Source organism: Scardinius erythrophthalmus, assembly GCF_964197995.2.
Source record: "Scardinius erythrophthalmus genome assembly, chromosome: 24".
NCBI lineage: Eukaryota > Metazoa > Chordata > Actinopteri > Cypriniformes > Leuciscidae > Scardinius > Scardinius erythrophthalmus.
In genome coordinates this window covers 287,546-310,372 of record NC_138244.1, presented here as the reverse complement: position 1 = coordinate 310,372, position 22,827 = coordinate 287,546, and the positions used below count along the sequence as shown (strand labels likewise).

The 22,827-nt window shown below is 44.5% G+C and overlaps 2 protein-coding genes across 6 annotated transcripts in view; both read left to right on the top strand.

Annotated features, from left to right (window-relative positions):
- Nucleotides 1-2,164, top strand: part of cntn1a (contactin 1a) — a 62,599-nt gene extending 60,435 nt beyond the window's left edge. For all 5 annotated transcript variants that reach the window (XM_081355915.1, XM_081355918.1, XM_081355919.1 and 2 more), the window contains one exon: nt 892-2,164. In XM_081355915.1, the coding sequence (XP_081212041.1) occupies nt 892-971 (80 nt within the window). In that variant the 3' untranslated portion in view covers nt 972-2,164. The remainder of the gene's footprint in view (nt 1-891) is intronic.
- A 2,132-nt stretch (nt 2,165-4,296) lies between these two features.
- LOC308684673 (contactin-1a-like) lies at nt 4,297-21,546 on the top strand. The gene is made up of 7 exons (XM_081355920.1): nt 4,297-4,430; nt 11,091-11,249; nt 11,747-11,844; nt 14,005-14,194; nt 14,398-14,516; nt 15,656-15,809; nt 21,411-21,546. The coding sequence occupies exons 1-7, from the start codon at nt 4,358-4,360 to the stop codon at nt 21,467-21,469; spliced, it is 852 nt and encodes a 283-aa protein (XP_081212046.1). The 5' UTR covers nt 4,297-4,357; the 3' UTR covers nt 21,470-21,546.
- Nucleotides 21,547-22,827: the final 1,281 nt, after the last annotated feature.

Below are 22,827 nucleotides of genomic sequence, written 5' to 3'. Positions count from 1 at the left end.
AGAGACACACAGCGTGAGGGTGGAGGCGGAGACACACAGCGTGAGGGTGGAGGCAGAGACACACAGTGTGAGGGCGGAGGCAGAGACACACAGTGTGAGGGCGGAGGCAGAGACACACAGTGTGAGGGCGGAGGCAGAGACACAGTGTGAGGGCGGAGGCAGAGACACAGTCTGAGGGCGGAGGCAGAGACACACAGCGTGAGGGTGGAGGCGGAGACACACAGCGTGAGGGTGGAGGCAGAGACACACAGTGTGAGGGCGGAGGCAGAGACACACAGTGTGAGGGTGGAGGCAAAGACACACAGTCTGAGGGCGGAGGCAGAGACACACAGTGTGAGGGCGGAGGCAGAGGCACACAGTGTGAGGGTGGAGGCAGAGACACACAGTGTGAGGGTGGAGGCAGACAGCCCTCGCTCCAGCACCTCTTGCAGAATGCACAGCACAGATCCAGCATCTCGGGGGGCTTCTCGGTAGGGTTGGGGACCGTTCACATTTTAATGAAATCCGGTGCCGGTACCCAACGGTATTTAATGTGAATTGGTACTCAGTAGTAAAGACGTACTTTGATTGGTGCCATTAAACGTACCGAGTTCAGGAACAACTAGCTACCAGGTGCTCATACTCAACTCCTGAACTGAATCTAAAAATGAAAATGTGAATACTGAACTGAGTCAGTGTTTATTCAGTTCTGTGTTGATTCAGTTCTGTGTTGATTCAACTCAGTTCAGTGTTGATTCAGTTCTGTGTTGATTCAGTTCAGTGCAGTATGAATCAGTTCAGTTCAGTGTTGATTGAGTTCATCATGTAAAGTTAATTTATTATAATACAATGTCGATTCATCTATGAAGTTTTCTAATGTGTGTGTGTGTGTGTGTGTGTGTGTGTGTGCAGGTGCAGCGGCTCTGGCGTCTCCGTCTCTCGGCTTCTTCTCCTCGCTGATCCTCACGGCTCTGTTGAGTTTGATTCTCTGAATGTAGATTCATCCTGATTCAACAAACTCTCACGGATGAAACACGCTCATGATCCCGAGTCCGTCCGGACTGAAGATTCGGGACAGAACGTGTGTTCAATGTCAGTTCAATATGCCTTACAACATCTCACTCTCTGATTGGTCCAGCAGGATCTGCCACAGGAAGTGCCGCTGCGAGACTTCCTGTGAGGTTCAGCGGTGACGGATCAGCGTCTGAGCGTCTCATGTTCGTCTTTATGTCGTCGTCAGATCAGTGGCTTTCTCTTATTTCTGTGACGGATACAGTCAAAGCAAAGCAACAATTCTTTCACTTTTACTGGATTATTATATATGCAATAATTTATATAGATATTGGTCTATTCGGTATCGTACCTGTTTTTATATTAGCATACCTCTAGATTTTTTTAACTATGATTTGTGCTTTGGAGCGCGAGCGGCTGAATGAAATGGACGTTTGTGTTTTCACTCTAATGAAAGGTGATCAGCTGATGTAAACGAATGCGTTTGTGTTTCAGACGAAACGGCGTATGAATATAATGATCATGTGATGAACAGATTCAGTGATTTATAATTGATTCTTGAGCACAAACGCTTTTGTTTTGACTGTATCATTCTGTCGTTCGCAGGTGATTCGTGATGAATGTCATTTAACTGCGTTTTATTTTCAGAATAATGTTTGTAACAGTTGCTACGCCGCTAACTTTAATGAGCATTTCAGTCTGTTTATATTCAGTGTCGCTGATTCAAACAAAAACTGATTCATTCCAGTCCTGAAATCACATGACTTCTGTTCACTCCTTTATAAACGGATGATATGTTTGGCTGTTCATCTGATGATAGACGTATATTTTGTGTTATTGATCAGGAGAAAGGCTCGTATCAGGATCAGAAGTGTCTTGTTTTTAACGAAGCGGTGATGTAAAGTGTTCTCCTGGTTCTAGGCAGCACTGAGTTCCTCTTCTCCTGATCTTCTTCTGCGTGAGAGAGTTTTGCCAAATGCATGGATGCCTTGAGCTTTAGCGGCCTGCAGTTATTCAGAGGCCAGATGCATGATGGGATTGAATGGACTGATCTTCATACTCATTGGTTCAGTTCAAGCACAGGTCAGACTCTTTAACTAGACTAACCTGTCAGTGATTATTACCGGCTTCATTCAACTCAGTCTTCAATTAAACTTTATAGAGACCAAACAAACATCTCCTGTGTGTGCATTATTCATTCTGTAACGCTGAAATATGGACCTCGCTATTCTTGAGAACATTCTGTCTCAGACGACGACATCACTTCCTGTTCTGTTGGGTGCAATTCACAACCTCACCACTAGATGCTGTTAAAACTTACACACTGCACCTTTAAAATACAAGCTACAAAATGAGTGAGGAAATGAGTTAGACTTTCTTCAAAACTCAAGATTGAGACTCGAGCTACATGTGTTTCCTCTAAACATTTACAAAATACCCAGACACACACACACACACACTCGCACAAAGACACACTCACACTCACACAGACTCACACATACACAGACACACTCACACAGACAGACACTCGCAGACACACACACACACACACACACACACACAGAGTTGTTTAATAGCTCAAGATTGAGATGAGCTACATGTGTTTCCTCAGCCTTTAGACATTCACAAAATATCCGTCCGACCTCTTTTCTGTCACAGATGTGAAGTAGTTCTTGTGGGATCAGATGATCTTCAGCTGCTGTTGATGACCGGCGGCTTCTCTGGGACTGATCTTATGCTGTTTTCCTGTGCCACAACCTTTCACAACATAAACTCCTGGCCTTTCCATATTAGACTTCACGCCTGAACTGATCAGTGGTTTATGCTTTACTATCACACGACACAAATACACTGTTAGGCTGAGATGTTACTTACTAACTAAAGATTCACTCAGAGAAAGTCAAGACATGAATATAAACCTTGAGAAAACATTACAGATATCTGGACTAAAAGTTGTTGGGCTTCACATGATCCTGACATTGATGAATCTGATGATGCTTTAGTCACATGATGAAGGGATGCACTGAATCTGATGATGCCTTAGTCACATGATGAAGGGATGCACTGAATCTGATGATGCTTTAGTCACATGATGAAGGGATGCACTGAATCTGATGATGCTTTAGTCACATGATGAAGGGATGCACTGGATCTGATGCTTTAGTCACATGATGAAGGGATGCACTGGATCTGATGCTTTAGTCACATGATGAAGGGATGCACTGGATCTGATGCTTTAGTCACATGATGAAGGGATGCACTGGATCTGATGCTTTAGTCACATGATGAAGGGATGCACTGGATCTGATGCTTTAGTCACATGATGAAGGGATGCACTGAATCTGATGCTTTAGTCACATGATGAAGGGATGCACTGAATCCATGGAAAGATGAAGGTTTGTTATATAGATGAGTCAGAGCAGGACTGTCTCTGTTTCAGATTACACACTCAAAATAACACATTCATATTTCACATATCACTGAATCATTACAGGATCATACGCAAAAGAACATGCTTGGACAGATTTAAGAAAGCTATTGTAATAATCTCACACATTCTGTTGATGTTATGATGCTCAATAATAACAGTGTGTTTGCCTCAGCCAGGCACATCACATCGTCTGGCTCAATAAATAATTATTTTAGTTATTCTATATCATGCATTAGTGCGACACTGCAAAACAGTCACATGACACGAAGTTACACGTCACTGTAAAATATTCTGTTAAATTTACTGTATAAACCTCTGACAGCTGAGCTGGCCAGAACTGGACCACACAAATACAGTGACAACAGTTCAGGTTTACAGACTTAAATTCACAGTAAAAAAATTATTTCATTACTTGGTATAATATTAATTTAATAATCTATTGATGTACTAATATCTGTTTTGTATCATTGTAATACACTGACATCTACCAATCACAGTAAAGATGAGAGTCACATGATGTATTAAATCTCATCACATCGTCCATACAACATGTTTAGTGCATTCTGTCTGTAGCCTATGTGTGTGTACATAACCTGTTGTGTCCAGTCATGTAAATACAGTTTAATGCAGATCTGTCTGTGTATATTTGGATATATATATGCATCATGAGTGTTTTTACCTGTAAGAAGGAGAAATAATGTCATATTTGACAGTACTTTAAATTACAGCTTGACATTACAGGCCGAAACAACATCCCGAAAGTAGAAACTGAAGGATTCACACTTGAAGGGGCCAAAATATCTTTGTAAAATTGTAAGCAAAAAAAAAAAAAAAGCAAAAAAGTATGTGCGTCTGACGTCAGCACGCAAAGCCCCAAACCCGAGACTGATGCTGTAAACAATAAAACCCAGCCCGTCCATCATCCATGCGCTAAACATGCATTTATCCGCGATGACGGTCCTGTTCTCGGTGCTGTTGTGCCTCTCATGCGCCTTCAGGTCCGCTCGAGGTGAGTGAGTGTGTGTGTGTGAGAGAGTGTTTCGGCTTTATTAAGTTGGCTTGAGAAAGCCAACTTACTGAAATCCTATTTAAACTTATTATTAAGTTGGCTTGAGAAAACGTCTCCGGTTACTTTCGTAACCTCGGTTCCCTGAGAGGCGCAACAACTGTGAATACGTAGTAATCAGAATAGCCATTTGCTCTGAAGGATACAGGGCAATATACAACGGCAAAATTCATAACACATATCAGTGTATGGCAAGCCGTTTTAACATTTAAAAGCTAATTTTGACTATCCGGAATTAACACTGTAGATATCAACAATGTCTTTCTGACTAGTCGTAATTACATTTTGGATAGTTGGAATTGTCATTCAAGATATCTGTAACGTAATTGTGACTAGTCGAAACGACAGATAGAGATATCTGAAATTCAGTTTTGTCTAGGCAAAACTGAATTACAGATATCTGCAATGACGTCATTGAAAATGACATTCAACTCGTCACACATGTTAAATGACAATAGCGTACCGCACGATATACGTCACCTTTTCTCATTAATATTCATTAAGCTAGCGACGGTTGCTAGGGGGGTCAAACTCGCGCGTGTCACTCATGCTAGACGCATGTAAACAGTTTACGGACGAGATGTCTACTGAGCTAAACCTGCTAACTCTGTCCGAGAATGATGTCCCCGGTGCCAAATCCACTGGTATAGAAGTAGAAGAACATACAAATATTCAATTGAAGAGATGGCTTGAGTGTAGAGGGCTGAAAAAGACGGGAAAAAGAGCCGACCTGGTCCAGAGGTAGATTGTTATCGACAGAATTTCTCCCCCAAAAAACATCGCCTTACGCCACTGACAGTGACATTTTGCAGTTTCAACAAGCTATCTTTTCTACCACCCTATGTCCTGTCTGTCATACTATGTCCTCTGGTTGTCTTACGTCTGACAGTTGTTGGGGGTAATTTATATTATTATTATTAATGTATTTATTTTTTGTTTAGCGATCGCTAATGCTACTTGGTCACAACCAACAACACTTAATGGGTATTTCATTGTTATTCATGATGATTTTAAACTATTAACTTTTGAATTAAAATGTTTAAAAGATCATTTCATGTGTATGCATTTCATTAGTTTTATGTAAAATACATTTTGATCAAAAATTCCCAAGATATCAATTCTATGTTAATCTACTCATTACCTCAAAACTTAGAATATTTTCTATTATCTTTCTTTATTGCTTTCACTGTACATACAATGAAGGCAATAGTGCACAACTGTTCTCTTTGCAATTAACCTTCATTCTCTCTGTGGATATAGGTTATAAATTACCCCTATATGTAAACAAAAATGAAATAATAAATCCAAGTAAATGTTTATAGAAAATAAATTAAATTTTCAAAGTTCAAGTGTATATTTCAGAATGAAATTGAATGGGGTCACTTGTTGGAAATATGATTGCCTTTAAGCATCAAAGTAATATTGAGATGACCCCTCTAAATATTGATAGATTTTGGATTAAATGTGCAGAATTAGTAGAACATTTTACAACTTAAATAAAGCTTTAACATGTCTTCTTTTATTTACTTTGCCAACTGATCTTGAGCGAGCGCGCTTCTATGTTGACCCCCTTCCGGTTTACGTTGCTGACGTCACGCGGCCTTGCGGTCTAAAAATAGCACTCGTGCGGCACGCTATTGCAGATATCTGTAATTCAGTTTTGACTAGGCAGAATGAAAGTTAAAGATATCTCAAACGTCATTATGACTAGTGCAAATTATTGTGCATGACGTTGCTCTATTTTAGAAATCCATTTCCCCTCCCCGCCATAATCAAAGAAGAAGTGGGTTCATTTCCTTATTTCTAGGAATGGAAGAAGAAAGAAGCAGTCATGGCGTTGGCTGTAATCGAAAAAAACACCAGAAAATGTTTTTTACATACAAAAAAAAATGTTGCAATGCTATGTTTATGATCATGCTTCAAAGGTTATTGTTGCTGTAAGATTTATGCGTGAAAGAGATTCACACTAATTCACTTTAATAAAGATGCTGACTTGCATGTTATTCTTGCCATGGAAGTACAATAACATTAACTTCCTTATATGAGAAAAAAGTTCTTAGTTCAGATTAGTTCTTATTTTTTAGTTTGAAACAGTATCTAACAGCATTAAAAAGACGATTAAAAACTCTGGTTGCTCCGACATGGTGCTAATCAGTGCTAATTAAAGTTAACAGGTGCTATGTGATTTGATGATGAACAACACGCTCTGCTCCCGCCTAAAGTGTGATGCATACAGATATCTGCAACGTCATTTGGCCTAGTCAAAACTCTAATTCAAGATATCTGTAATTACATTTTGACTAGGCAGAATGAAAGTTACAGATATCTCAAATTTCAGATATCTCTAATCAAAATGAATTTCAAGATATCTATAACTTAATAATAGATATCTACAATTAAATTATGACTATCCCTAACTCCAGTTTGAGATATCTACAACGCCATTTTGACTAGTCATAACTCCAGTTACAGATATCTACAATGTAATTTCGCCTAGTCAAAACTTAATTTAAGATATCTGAAAAGGAACATGTAGATATCTTGAATTGAGGTGAATTAAAGATATCTTGAACTGGAGTTATGACTAGTCAGAATCTAATTGAAGATATCTCAAACTAGAATTACAGATATCTACAATTCAGTTACAGATATCCGTAATTCACATAGTGGATATCTGCAACTGAATTGTAGATACCTGTAATGATAAACCCCATTCAAATGAATGGCAAAAGTGATGTCATTTGTCCTAGGAAGAATGTCTTTGTGGATATCTGAAATGACAATTATGGATAGGAAGAATGTAGTTGCGGATATCTGAAATGTTCTTTTTGACTAGGCAAAACTGAATTAAAGATATCTGCAACACATATCCAGTCTAGCTTTTAAATGTTAAAATGGCTTGCCATAGTTATGACTAGTCAGAATCAAATTGAAGATATCTCAAACTAGAATTACAGATATCTACAATTCAATTGCAGATATCCGTAATTCACATAGTGGATATCTGCAACTGAATTGTAGATATCTGTAATGATAAACCCCATACAAATGAATGGCAAAAGTGACGTTGTTTGTCCTAGGAAGAATGTCTTTGTGGATATCTGAAATTACAATTATGGATAGGAAGAATGTAGTTGCGGATATCTGAAATGTTCTTTTTGACTAGGCAAAACTGAATTACAGATATCTGCAACACATATCCAGTCTAGCTTTTAAATGTTAAAATGGCTTGCCATAATCAGTGTGTAGTGTGTACATAAACACAGCGTCATCAGTTGCATCATGCAACAACTGTGAATACGTACTGCGTAGTAATCAGAATAGCCATTTGCACTGAAGGATACAGGGCAATATACAACGGCAAAAATCATACACATAACAGTGTGAAGAGTGTACATAAACCATAGACTGTAAAAAATATGGACAAAGCGTCTGTGACGTCACCCATAGACTTTCTGAAGAACGGTTTTGAAGCCGTTTATGGGGGGTATGGGCGGCGCCATCTTGGAAAACCCTAACCCCGCCCACCTTCTAACGCAGCGCACGTCACTCCGCTCGCTCTGCTACTCCGGTTATCTCTGTGTGTATTTTAGGCAACGAAATATGTTATAAATCACCATACTAACTCTTTTCGTTTTCATTTAAAGAAATCTTAATATTATAGCCACACAAATGTGGTTCAGCGTATTGATTATATTCACTGCACATAACGTTTGCCTATTTATAAAAAAAACTAAATATAAAACACAAACCTGCCTCTTTTCGGTTTAAATATAATATAAAAATATTAAACATTTTAATATGGTCCAGGCAATATGTGCATTTGTACTAAACAACAGATTTTGCAGTAAACAACATATAGATCATCTTCGTTGTGTTAATTTAAAATGACAAAACTCAACCCAGTCTCTTTTTGTTAAATTTCAGTTTTATCAATATTAGCTATTATAAAAGTATAAGTAAAAGGTATAAGAAGCTATACAAATAAAGCAAACAATTCAATCAAACATACAAAGTCAGCGCGAGTCTAACCATACAACGGTAAAGTTAAATAGCTTATAAAGTTATGAAACTTCCCCTCAGCCAAAACGATTGCCCAGGGAACAAATTATAGATTCACGAGACCAAAAATCGCCCGTTAGATATAGACAAGATGAATTATATCTCATGTTTAACCACTACAGAGACGCCAGGGTCAGCAGCGAACGACTGGCCGAGGAAAGGCTGTTCCAGGCGGGGTACATGAGCGCAGAGCACCCGGTGATCGCCTGGATCTCACAACTGGATACAATTTTCATAAATCTTTAAATAAACCACAGATTTGAGCTTTAAACAACTACATTCTCGCCTGAAAAACTCTTAAAACTACATTTCATGATACAGAAACAGTAGTATTATATTTCAACTGTGTTAAAAAATGGCGCTTCTTATGTTGTCATTCTCCTTGGCGCAGCCTAAGCTGTCAATCAAGCTGTCAATCAAAGTTAACCACGCCCTTATTTGTCATACATTTTATATCTAAATACTATCTAAACTAATGAGTTAGAAAAAAATTCACCCCCCTCACAGTTGTCAGCTACTCGGAACCTATCGAAAAATACAATAAAAGTCCATGGGACCGACCTGTAAAAACATGAATTTATGCTGTGAAAACGGACATTTTAACATGGGGGCTATGGACATTTGCTCCCTTTTGGGACCTCCCTCTAGCGGATTTTCGATGTATTGCAGTTTTTCGCACTTCCGGGTAGGCTTTATTTTTCAGATGAGAATGTTGCCCCTTGACATAAACACAGCGTCAGTTGCATCGCATATACGTCAGTATGACGTAATGTCGAAGTGACCGCCTTTAAAGGGAACAAACTTACTGATATTGTACTTAAACTTATTATTATTATTATTAGTGGTGCTTGCCAAAGGCGAAGCAACACTATTGTTATTGCTCATACTTATTTATTATTATTATTCCGCCGAAAGTTTGGCGCGTAAAGCTAGTGTAACGCCTGTTTCACACATCCTCCGTGTGCAGTGCGTATGCGGTGCAAGACCAGCACGCGCAATAGTGCTTTCACACATGCTGCGTTTGCAGAACTGATCCGCGGCTGTACCACACTCACTTATTTTAAAAACGTTTTTTGTCAGCATTGCGATTCTCTTTGTACACATATACACTCTTTAATAAACGTATTCACGTTTAAATACAATTTAAACAATGTATTATTCAATGCATTACTTCTATATAATTATATAATCAAGCAAGAGGTAAAATATTTAACCATGTACTTATATTAAAATCGCATAGCCTACATTTTAAATTAAAACTTAAAAATGACAAAAACAGCAGACTCATACTCTTTCTTTTGCATAATTTAAATCTTAAATCTTCTAATACAATAAATCTTGCATGTCACAAAGAACTTGTTTTTCCACCCCCACGATTGAAATATGCATTTTCCCTTGATTTACCCTGGTCTTAATGTCTCAGCATTGCGATTCTCTTTGTACACATATAGCCTACACTCTTTAATAGACGTATTCACGTTTAAATACAATTTAAATAACGTATTATTCATTACTTCTATATAATTAAATATTAAGTTCCTAAAGCAAGTGGTCAAATATTTAACCATGTAGGCTACTTATATAAAAACAGCCAACTCTCATGCCTTTTTCTTTGCATTTAAATTAATACAATAAATCTTGCATGTCACAAAGAACTTGTTTTTCCACCTCCACGAATGAGACGAGTGTCGTTCATTATGTCGCCTTGTTGAGGTAAATTGTAGTTTTCCTTGCTTTACCCCGGTCTTAAAGTGAAAATAGTATTTAATGAAATACATTTATGGTGAGATTACTACATTTTATTTAATTAATCGCATTTATGGTGAAATTACTACATTTTTAGGTCAATCTGTGTTCATTTTGACCACGAAACATGCGCTGTCACTTTAATTCAGCGTTTGCAGCACAGCAGAAATAGACTCTGTGGAAACGATCGCCGCACTGCTGTATACGCACCGCAACTGGAACGGATCGCCGGACTGCAACCGCGTGCAGTGTGAAAGCTCTGACCTGTTAACATGGGTACGGAAAAAAATACGCACCGCATACGCACTGCCGTCCGCTAGGGTCCGCGTGACGTAAAAATCGGCATCGGAGGGTGTGCGCGGAGGCTCCTTGCGGACATCCGCGTGCCTCCCATTTTTTGTGACTGCACGGTCAAAATGGCGCGCGTTCATTAGGTTAAAAGCCGCGAAAGAGATGGAAATATACATGGACGCCGATCTACTGCGCATGCGTTGAACGTGTTCACCAAGCGGACCTCAGCAGAAAGTATAAATACAAGTAGTCCGCGTCCGAACTGTGCGCAGCTGTCGTGTACGCGTTCAAACTGGAGTATAACAGAGGCGTAACTCCTCCCGCAGCTTTTGTCACAGAGTCACGAATGAGGTGTCAAATCGTGCGGATTATTCGGGAATGGTGTGCTATGACTTTTATAAGCGATCGGGGGGGCGGTGTTCGCCCCAGTTCTTCTTGAGATGTTTGAGAGATTGTTGAGATCTCCTCAGGAGACGTGTGTGTCACGGGCCCTCTCCTCCTCAGGTCCCCCAGGTCCTCCCGGTGGAGTGCGTGTGGATGAGGTGACGGCCAGCAGTGCGAGGGTGACCTGGAGTCACGGCACCGATAACCTGAGCCCCATCTCCACATACAGCATCCAGTACAGAGACGTGAGCGAGCAGGACTGGAGAGACGCTACCACCGGTCAGAACGTCAGACACATCTACTGCATGTTCCACATCAATCACCAGCTGCGTTTACATGGACCCCAATAATACGACTGTAATCGGACCAGTAGCACAATCGAAATAAAGTATCTGAGTAACCAGGTCAATCAGGATGAACTGGCCAGATCTGATTCAAATTTCATTCGGATTGTAAGGGGTGGTTCATTCCTTTTGTACTCCGATTGAGAGGACATGTCATAAATGAGTGTCCCGTCATTCTGAAATTCTTTTAGCACTCAGCTTCTGTGAAGTGGAGCAGGACAGCCCTCGCCTCAGACTCGCATCCTCAGAAAAAAGTGTCCATGTAAACGTAGCTACTGATCTTCATTAGAGCACTCAGATCTAAAGCAGTGATTCTGTGTCTTCAGCTCCAGTGAATGTGGAGGGAAATGTATGTACTGCGCAGTGTCAGACTCGCACAGGTAACGCAGGTGTAGAAGTTCTGACTGATGTGTGTGTGTGTGTGTGTCTCAGTTCCGGCAGACGCTCCCATCATCTTTGAGGCCAGAGCGCTGTCGGCCACTCAAGCCGTGGTGTCCTGGCTGCCGGTGCGGAACGTCCAGGGATACCAGGTACTGCACATTATAGGTGACTCAAACTCAGTGCTTTCAGAGTGAGCAGCATTTACAGAGCCGTACATCAATGACAAACTGCGCATAAGAAATAATCGCAGCCTTTGCGATTTTAAAATTGCGATAAGCCATCTCGATTTAAGTGCGATTACATGGAAAGTGCGATTAATCGTTCAGCCCTAAAATGTATCCAACTGTTGATATGTCTACTGAATGTCTATGTATTAATGTAATATTGTCGCAAAGTATGCAATTTTATATTTTAGTGGTATATAATCCGCCCTCGGCGTGCACTGCAACGCTCTGCGAAAACTTGGATGCACTGTTTAAGAACTTTAAGCACAAGAACGAGGTGCTTGTCTTCGGAGATTTTAATATAAACTGGCTTGACAAACACTAGGAAAAAACTGAAAAATCTTGCATCCAAACATGACTTTATTCAAATGATTGAGGCCCCTACACGTATCACCAGGAATACTCAAACACTAATAGATTTGATTTTCGCGAACAAACCTGACAGAATCATAAAAACATATAATTTAGTCACTGGTCTATCTGACCATAATATGATTTTAATTGCAAGAAAACTGACAAAGAAAAGAATGACTAGGTTTTTAAATCCAAATCAGAATTCATTTAAACTTGAAATCCCTCGTAAAAAGCTGACTGAATGTGAGAATGAGTTAAAGGGTGTTAACTGGGATGAGCTCCAACAATATGATCAAGTAAACGACTGCTGTAATAAGCTTATGTCCATTATTGAGAGTATTGTTGATAAATATATTAAAAAGAGAAAAAATCCCAGAGAAAATTTCAGCTACCATGGATGAACGATAATATTCGAAAACTGATGAAAAGGAGAGACTTTGCCTTGAAAACTTTTATCAAGACCCGAAGGGACAATGATTTGAAATTATTTAAAGGTTTGCGTAACCAAGTTGTTAAAGAACTCAATGTCCAAATCAAATAATTATATTCAAGCTCTATCAGAGGCTAAAGGGAATGGCAAATTAATTTGGAAGCCATTGAACAGCCTACTAAATCCAAAGGTTTACGCCACCCAAAACAAATATGAACTTAAAATGGGTGAATACGTCATCACTGACAGTGCACAAGTTGCTAATGAATTCAACAACTTCTTCATACAATCTGTTAACAACCTTGCATCAAGCTTTCCATGCTGGAATGATACAGGCCTAACAACAGTAGACCTGTTTGAAGATCAAGATAACTCATTCCAGCTCAGGGAGGTCGGTCAGACAGCTGTTCTGAAAGCTATACAGGACCTAAACACCACCTTCTCAAAGGATATCTTTCATTTAGATACAGCTTTTCTTAAAAAATATAGTAGCATTCTGGTCCAGCCTCTCACCAATCTTGTTAATATTTCCATTAAATCCAGGCAATTCCGAGATGGGTGGAAAAATGCTCTAGTAATACTGATTTTTAAATCAGGAGATGACCAAATGTCTTGTAATTATAGACCTATCAGTCTTCTTCCAGTTTTGTCCAAAGTTTTAGAGAAGAGAGCTGTATCTGGGGTAGAGGATGCTACTGCGGCAATATGTGATGCTCGTGACAATCTGATGTCTCGAGTGCCTTTGGGTCTCGCTCCCTGTTTGTGCCATCGATTAGTAAGTCGATCGGCTTGTTTCTCTGCCTGTCGAGGAGCACTAGTTTCATGGGACTCACCGGTATGCTGAGGGTGTCCATGACGAAGCTCTGTTGTGTGCTCCGTCTGGTTTGGTGGTCCCGTAAGTAACTTTGTTTCAAGAACTGCAATCCTTTGTAAAAGTCTGTGGCAGTTAGTGCAGCAAGTAGATTCCAGAAGAGGCACTTTCTCTTATCCTTGAGGCAGTTGTGTTTTCCTTTCCCGGAATGTAAGCTGGTCGGGTATAAGAATTCTCAATTTTTGTAGTAATCCAAACTTTGTCGTATGAGCACTGTGCTGATTTGCTGAAGTTAAAATTAGGTGATAAAAGGAAATAAAATATAAAAATAGGAGATAAAATGTAAAAGCGATAGAGCAAAGCGCGGAGCAGTAAGCAAGAGCGTCCGAACAGTAGCAGAGCAGGAAGTTGAGATTTATATCACATCTGGTGAAAAGGGGCATACTGTGTCACCTTTAAACTCAGCGTTAACTCCTGTGTTCTCTCTCAGGTCCGGTACTGGAGGGAGGCGCTGGAGAACGAGGCGGCGGTGCGGTGGGTTCCGGTGCAGAGTCGAGAGAACCACACGCGCCTGGACAACATGACAGCTGACTCGCATTACCTGATCGAGGTGCGGGCGTATAACGGCGGCGGGTACGGACCCGCCAGCCAGAGGCACAAGATCCACACCAAGAAAGCCCGTGAGTCTGACCACAGATTGTAGGGTATTGTGGTGATTGTAGATTTACAGTTAAAGACCAAAGGACCAGATATGATGAATGAAGATCAGGAGTCAGAAGTGCAGTCAATCAAAAAATATATATATATATATATATATATACAATATCAGAATATAATGTGCCCAAGTATGAGCTTGAGACGGGTCTCTGATGGTGTTCCTCAGCTCCCAGTCAGCCTCCGAAGATCTTCACCACGAAGAAGCACTACTGCTCCTCGACCATCAACATCGGCTGGGAGAAGGTGCAGGCACTGGCCAACGAGTCCAACGTGGCCGGATATAAGGTCAGAAACTCTGCCTTCAGATAAACATGCAAATCAATATTCCAATGATGTCACCAGAAATCAATACTGTATATCAATCAATACACACACATCAGTTTTAGCGCACATCACTTTGGGTATAATATTATTAATATCAAAGAACGTCTTCCCTTTCACAATTACATCATCAGTTTTGAATAAAATATGTTGTTCTCTCATGTGAATTTTACAATATATAATCAATCTAAACTTCAGCTTTCTGAGTGTATATCTGTCAGAAATCAAACTTTAATCTTCCACTGCTGAACCCCTCTGCATTTCATTCAGGTTTCTAGTGAGACTGTTACGAAACTGCTCCGAGACACGAAGGTAGAGGATCCAAACGCAGCTTTATTGTATGGGGCAATCCAGAGGCGTAATCCAATGTACAGGCAAGGGTCATACACAGGCAGGCAGTCAAAACACAGAAACAAACAAACAAACATAACAGGCAGGGACCAGAGGCAAGAGAGTAATCCAGGGACCAGAGGCAAGAGAGTAATCCAGGAAACAGGGCAAGATAACCATAACCAAGAGACAAGAAAACCAGGAGAATGCTCAGTAATGCAGTGTAACACTTAAACAAGACTTTGTGGTGAGTGAATGAATGAACATGGTATAAATAGACTGAGACTAACAGGATGATGAGACACAGGTGAATGCAATCAGTGAATGAGGTACAGGTGAATGTGATCAGTGATAAGTGATTATGAGTCCGGGCAGTGAGTTATGGGAAATGTAGTTTGTGAGTGATAATAGTCTTATGTGGAGTGCCCTCTGGTGGCTCTCAAGGGCACTCCAGCTGGTGACCGTTACAGATACATTTCGACCTGCTGTCGTTCAGAATAATCATAGTTATTGTTTTAGGCTTTTTAAGAAGCCATTGAGATATAACGTCATATATCCATGTTTACTGGCCTTTCAAAACTAAAATTACCGGCCGAGTCGTCATGTAACTGAAGTCATGCTCGCTGTTATTCTGACTGAAGCTGACCAGGAACATGAGTGTTGACTTACAGCAACACTGGAGGGGCCAGAGGAGCTTGAAGACTGTGTTCCTGATAGAAGCTGCTGCTTCGACTCACACGTCCAGCTCTTGACCTGTCCCTGTTCTCCCTCAGGTCCTGTACCGGAAGGAGGGGCAGCCCAGCGGAACGCTGTACACCACAGAGAAGCAGTCCATCGATCTGCCGCGGATGAAGGAGGATTACCTGGTGGAGGTGCGCGCTCACAGCGAGGGCGGAGACGGGGCCATCGCACACATGCGCATCCCAGGTACAGCGTCCTCTCAGACAGCAGAACTTCCTGAAGCGTTCATTTATACAAAAGTGACTTGCATTCATGAGCAGTTTGTTATTGTATTTCTATGCATTTGGCAGATGCTTTTATCCAGAGTCTCACACTGAATTCAATCAAACAACCAAAGACACTTTCGTTACTTGAAATAAAGTAAACGTTAACTGAAAGAAATAACAAAACGGTTACACTTTATTTTAAGGTGTCCTTGTTACAGTGTAACTTCTCATTTATGTAACCCTCGTTCCCGGAAGGAGGGAACGGAGATGTTACGTGTCGCCGTAACTGGGATAGCGCCAGGAAAGATTCCCTATCATCTTCGAGTGTTGAACGAGTTGGCGTGCAAGATTTGCATCTAATTTGGGTATAATTAGGAAGTGAATGCAAGCACCAGGACTGCTAACTCGGCCGCCTGCAGTGGCTCAAAGGGAGGTCTGTGCCGTCAGCACCAGAGACCCGTCCCAGGAGCGTATGGGCGGTTCAGTCTCCTCCTGGCGATCAGGTCCTGAGGGTGGAGGCAGAGGCACACAGCGTGAGGGTGGAGGCAGAGGCACACAGCGTGAGGGTGGAGGCAGAGGCACACAGCGTGAGGGTGGAGGCAGAGGCACACAACGTGAGGGTGGAGGCAGAGACACACAGCGTGAGGGTGGAGGCAGAGACACACAGCGTGAGGGTGGAGGCAGAGATACACAACGTGAGGGTGGAGGCACAGTGTGAGGGTGGAGGCAGAGGCACACAGTGTGAGGGTGAGGGTGGAGGCAGAGACACACAGCGTGAGGGTGGAGGCAGAGGCACACAGTGTGAGGGTGGAGGCAGAGGCACACAGTGTGAGGGTGGAGGCAGAGACACACAGTGTGAGGGTGGAGGCAGAGACACACAGTGTGAGGGTGGAGGCAGAGACACACAGTGTGAGGGTGGAGGCAGAGACACACAGTGTGAGGGTGGAGGCAGAGACACACAGTGTGAGGGTGGAGGCAGAGACACACAGTGTGAGGGTGGAGGCAGAGACACAGTGTGAGGGTGGAGGCAGAGGCACACAGCGTGAGGGTGGAGGCAGAGGCACACAGCGTGAGGGTGGAGGCAGAGGCACACAGTGTGAGGGTGGAGGCAGAGGCACACAGTGTGAGGGTGGAGGTAGAGACACACAGTGTGAGGGTGGAGGCAGAGGCACACAGCGTGAGGTTGGAGGCAGAGACACACAGTGTGAGGTTGGAGGCAGGAGGCAGAGACACAGTGTGAGGTTGGAGGCAGAGACACACAGTGTGAGGGTGGAGGCAGAGACACAGTGTGACGTTGGAGGCAGAGACACACAGTGTGACGTTGGAGGCAGAGACACACAGTGTGACGTTGGAGGCAGAGACACACAGTGTGAGGGTGGAGGCAAAGACACACAGCGTGAGGGTGGAGGCAGAGACACAGTGTGACGTTGGAGGCAGAGACACACAGTGTGACGTTGGAGGCAGAGACACACAGTGTGACGTTGGAGGCAGAGACACACAGTGTGACGTTGGAGGCAGAGACACACAGTGTGAGGGTGGAGGCAAAGACACACAGCGTGAGGGTGGAGGCAGAGACACACAGTGTGAGGTTTGAGGCAGAGACACACAGTGTGAGGGTGGAGGCAGAGACACAGTGTGAGGGTGGAGGCAGAGGCACACAGCGTGAGGGTGGAGGCAGGAGGTAGAGACACACAGTGTGAGGGTGGAGGCAGAGGCACACAGTGTGAGGGTGGAGGCAGAGGCACACAGCGTGAGGTTGGAGGCAGAGACACACAGTGTGAGGGTGGAGGCAGAGGCACACAGTGTGAGGGTGGAGGCAGAGGCACACAGTGTGAGGGTGGAGGCAGAGGCACACAGTGTGAGGGTGGAGGCAGAGACACACAGTGTGAGGGTGGAGGCAGAGACACACAGTGTGAGGGTGGAGGCAGAGACACACAGTGTGAGGGTGGAGGCAGAGACACACAGTGTGAGGGTGGAGGCAGAGACACACAGTGTGAGGGTGGAGGCAGAGACACACAGTGTGAGGGTGGAGGCAGAGACACAGTGTGAGGGTGGAGGCAGAGACACACAGCGTGAGGGTGGAGGCAGAGGCACACAGTGTGAGGGTGGAGGCAGAGGCACACAGTGTGAGGGTGGAGGCAGAGGCACACAGTGTGAGGGTGGAGGTAGAGACACACAGTGTGAGGGTGGAGGCAGAGGCACACAGCGTGAGGTTGGAGGCAGAGACACACAGTGTGAGGTTGGAGGCAGGAGGCAGAGACACAGTGTGAGGTTGGAGGCAGAGACACAGTGTGAGGGTGGAGGCAGAGACACAGTGTGACGTTGGAGGCAGAGACACACAGTGTGACGTTGGAGGCAGAGACACACAGTGTGACGTTGGAGGCAGAGACACACAGTGTGAGGGTGGAGGCAAAGACACACAGCGTGAGGGTGGAGGCAGAGACACAGTGTGACGTTGGAGGCAGAGACACACAGTGTGACGTTGGAGGCAGAGACACACAGTGTGACGTTGGAGGCAGAGACACACAGTGTGACGTTGGAGGCAGAGACACACAGTGTGAGGGTGGAGGCAAAGACACAGCGTGAGGGTGGAGGCAGAGACACACAGTGTGAGGTTTGAGGCAGAGACACACAGTGTGAGGGTGGAGGCAGAGACACAGTGTGAGGGTGGAGGCAGAGGCACACAGCGTGAGGGTGGAGGCAGGAGGTAGAGACACACAGTGTGAGGGTGGAGGCAGAGGCACACAGTGTGAGGGTGGAGGCAGAGGCACACAGCGTGAGGTTGGAGGCAGAGACACACAGTGTGAGGGTGGAGGCAGAGGCACACAGTGTGAGGGTGGAGGCAGAGGCACACAGTGTGAGGGTGGAGGCAGAGGCACACAGTGTGAGGGTGGAGGCAGAGACACACAGTGTGAGGGTGGAGGCAGAGACACACAGTGTGAGGGTGGAGGCAGAGACACACAGCGTGAGGTTGGAGGCAGGAGGCAGAGGCACACAGTGTGAGGGTGGAGGCAGAGACACACAGTGTGAGGGTGGAGGCAGAGGCACACAGTGTGAGGGTGGAGGCAGAGGCACATAGTGTGAGGGTGGAGGCAGAGACACACAGCGTGAGGTTGGAGGCAGAGACACACAGCGTGAGGGTGCAGGCAGAGACACACAGCGTGAGGGTGGAGGCAGGAGGCACACAGTGTGAGGGTGGAGGCAGAGGCACACAGTGTGAGGGTGGAGGCAGAGGCACACAGTGTGAGGGTGGAGGCAGAGACACACAGTGTGAGGGTGGAGGCAGAGGCACACAGTGTGAGGGTGGAGGCAGAGACACACAGCGTGAGGGTGGAGGCAGAGACACAGTGTGAGGGTGGAGGCAGAGGCACACAGTGTGAGGGTGGAGGCAGAGGCACACAGTGTGAGGGTGGAGGCAGAGACACACAGCGTGAGGGTGGAGGCAGAGACACACAGTGTGAGGGTGCAGGCAGAGGCACACAGTGTGAGGGTGGAGGCAGAGGCACACAGTGTGAGGGTGGAGGCAGAGACACACAGCGTGAGGGTGGAGGCAGAGACACAGTGTGAGGGTGGAGGCAGAGACACACAGCGTGAGGGTGGAGGCAGGAGGCAGAGACACAGTGTGAGGGTGGAGGCAGAGGCACACAGTGTGAGGGTGGAGGCAGAGGCACACAGTGTGAGGGTGGAGGCAGAGACACACAGCATGAGGTTGGAGGCAGGAGGCAGAGACACACAGTGTGAGGGTGGAGGCAGAGACACAGTGTGAGGGTGGAGGCAGAGGCACACAGTGTGAGGGTGGAGGCAGAGACACACAGCGTGAGGTTGGAGGCAGGAGGCAGAGGCACACAGTGTGAGGGTGGAGGCAGAGACACAGTGTGTGGGTGGATGCAGAGGCACACAGTGTGAGGGTGGAGGCAGAGGCACACAGTGTGAGGGTGGAGGCAGAGACACACAGCGTGAGGTTGGAGGCAGGAGGCAGAGACACAGTGTGAGGGTGGAGGCAGAGACACACAGCGTGAGGGTGGAGGCAGGAGGCAGAGACACAGTGTGAGGGTGGAGGCAGAGGCACACAGTGTGAGGGTGGAGGCAGAGGCACACAGTGTGAGGGTGGAGGCAGAGGCACACAGTGTGAGGGTGGAGGCAGAGACACACAGCGTGAGGGTGGAGGCAGAGACACAGTGTGAGGGTGGAGGCAGAGGCACACAGTGTGAGGGTGGAGGCAGAGGCACACAGTGTGAGGGTGGAGGCAGAGACACACAGTGTGAGGGTGGAGGCAGAGACACACAGCGTGAGGTTGGAGGCAGGAGGCAGAGGCACACAGTGTGAGGGTGGAGGCAGAGACACAGTGTGTGGGTGGATGCAGAGGCACACAGTGTGAGGTTGGAGGCAGGAGGCAGAGGCACACAGTGTGAGGGTGGAGGCAGAGACACAGTGTGTGGGTGGATGCAGAGGCACACAGTGTGAGGGTGGAGGCAGAGGCACACAGTGTGAGGGTGGAGGCAGAGGCACACAGTGTGAGGGTGGAGGCAGAGACACACAGCGTGAGGTTGGAGGCAGGAGGCAGAGGCACACAGTGTGAGGGTGGAGGCAGAGGCACACAGTGTGAGGGTGGAGGCAGAGACACACAGCGTGAGGTTGGAGGCAGGAGGCAGAGGCACACAGTGTGAGGGTGGAGGCAGAGACACAGTGTGTGGGTGGATGCAGAGGCACACAGTGTGAGGGTGGAGGCAGAGGCACACAGTGTGAGGGTGGAGGCAGAGGCACACAGTGTGAGGGTGGAGGCAGAGACACACAGTGTGAGGGTGGAGGCAGACAGCCCTCGCTCCAGCACCTCTTGCAGAATGGACAGCACAGATCCAACATCTCGGGGGTCTTCTCGGTAGGGTTGGTACCGTTCACATTTTAATGAAATCCGGTGCCGGTACCCAACGGTATTTAATGTGAATCGGTACTCAGTAGTAAAGATGTACTTTGGTTGGTGCCATTAAATGTACCGAGTTTGGTAGAACATCACCACTCAACGAACAGGTTCCACTTCAGGGCGTAAGCGTTCCTCGCAGAAGTGATGGTGTCTACGACTGCTTGTGGTAGATCACCTAGAACCTCCCCGTCCAGGGACCAGACATGGAGTTCCAGAGGTCTGGACGCGGGTGCCGTACGGTGGCCCGTCCCTGGGAGAGTAGGTCCTCCCTGAGAGCAATGGGCCATGGGAGGAGCATCAGTTCGGGGAACCAGGTCCAGTCGGGCTCAACTCCGTGAACTGAATCTGAATCTGAATCTGAAAATGTGAATACTGACCTGAGTCAGTGTTGATTCAGTTCTGTGTTGATTCAGTTCAGTTCAGTTTGATTCATTTCAGTTCAGTGTTGATTCAGTTCTGTGTTGATTCAGTTCAGTTCAGTTTGATTCAGTTCAGTATGATTGAGTTCAGTATGAATCAGTTCAGTACAGTGTTGATTCAGTTCATCATGTAAAGTTAATTTATTATAATACAAAGTCGATTCATCTATGAAGTTTTCTAATGTGTGTGTGTGTGTGTGTGTGTGTGTGTGTGTGTGTGTGTGTGTGTGTGTGTGTGCAGGTGCAGGTGCAGCGGCTCTGGTGTCTCCGTCTCTCGGCTTCTTCTGCGTATCAGTGTAACTCATTTATAATCTGTAACAAGTATTCCTTTCATTTGATTCTTTTTAATAAATTTTGTTAAACATTTATTATAATCATCTGACTGGAGCTTGGATTATTGAGTACGAGTCATGTTCTTCTACCTGGATCAGGGAGATCCTTCCTGGAGAAAACGACATCAAAGGGTGAGCATTCTTTTTGATAAAAGAATAATCATTATGAGATTTGATTGATCATTCAGCCTAGCCAAAGAGGCAGCATATGACAAGGTTGTTGTATTGCGAGCAAGGTTTAAGAGTACCACAAAAGTTAGACTTATAATACCAGGCCCGGAGTGGGTAATCGGGAGAATCGGGAGTATTCCCGGTGGGCCGCTTCACTTTTGGGCCGGTCGAGGATTTTTTTTTTATTTTTTTTTTACATTTCAATGTCACATTAGTTACATTAGGATACACACGTTCCGCATTCTGCCACCACAGCGCGCAACTCAGCATGGGTTGTACCATGTGAGGGAGTTCTCCCCTCCCCTCCTATAGAAATGGTTGGGTCCATAGCCCGTCTTTTCAAAACGTTTTCTCAGGGAGGCTACCGCGGCTCCGCCGGCGCTTACTGATAGCTGGGCCGGCCGTAACGGTACACGTCAGGGAGGATGGATGGGAGGAAGAGGCCAGGAGGTAGGCTATGGAAGCTTTGTTTCCGCCACAGAATAAAACATTTTAAAAGATAATTGCGACTTTTTATCTCGAGTTAGTCAGAACTGCAAGATATAGAGTCAGAATTGTGTGATATAAAGTCATAAAACGTGTTATAAAGTCACAATTGCGAAATATAAAGTCAGAATTGTGTGATATAAAGTCGCAATTGCTTATAAAGTCAGAACTGCAAGATATAGAGTCAGAATTGTGTGATATAAAGTCATAAAACGTGTTATAAAGTCACAATTGCGAAATATAAAGTCAGAATTGTGTGATATAAAGTCGCAATTGCTTATAAAGTCAGAACTGCCAGATATAGAGTCAGAATTGTGTGATATAAAATCATAAAACGTGTTATAAAGTCAGAATTGCAAATTATAAAGTCAGAATTGTGTGAAATAAAGTCGCAATTGCTTATAAAGTCAGAACTGCAAGATATAAAGTCAGAATTGTGTGATATAAAGTAGCAATTGCGTGTTATAAAGTCAGAATTGCGAAATATAAAGTCAGAATTGCGAAATATAACGTCAGAATTGCGAAATATAACGTCAGAATTGTGTGAAAAAGTTGCAATTGCTTCTTATGCTTCTTATAAAGTCTAAGTGAATTATTATTTAACCTTTACATTATTTGTTAACCCATGGTATTAATACTAACTACACAATAGTACGAGCTGAACTGTTG

Excerpts from the sequence above, each read along its gene's own strand:
- LOC308684673 (XM_081355920.1), top strand. The coding sequence starts at position 4,358 with ATGCATTTATCCGCGATGACGGTCCTGTTCTCGGTGCTGTTGTGCCTC. Across the intron at positions 11,845-14,004 it reads GGAACGTCCAGGGATACCAG|GTCCGGTACTGGAGGGAGGC; the intron begins GTACTGCACATT and ends GTTCTCTCTCAG. Across the intron at positions 15,810-21,410 it reads CGCACACATGCGCATCCCAG|GTGCAGGTGCAGCGGCTCTG; the intron begins GTACAGCGTCCT and ends GTGTGTGTGCAG.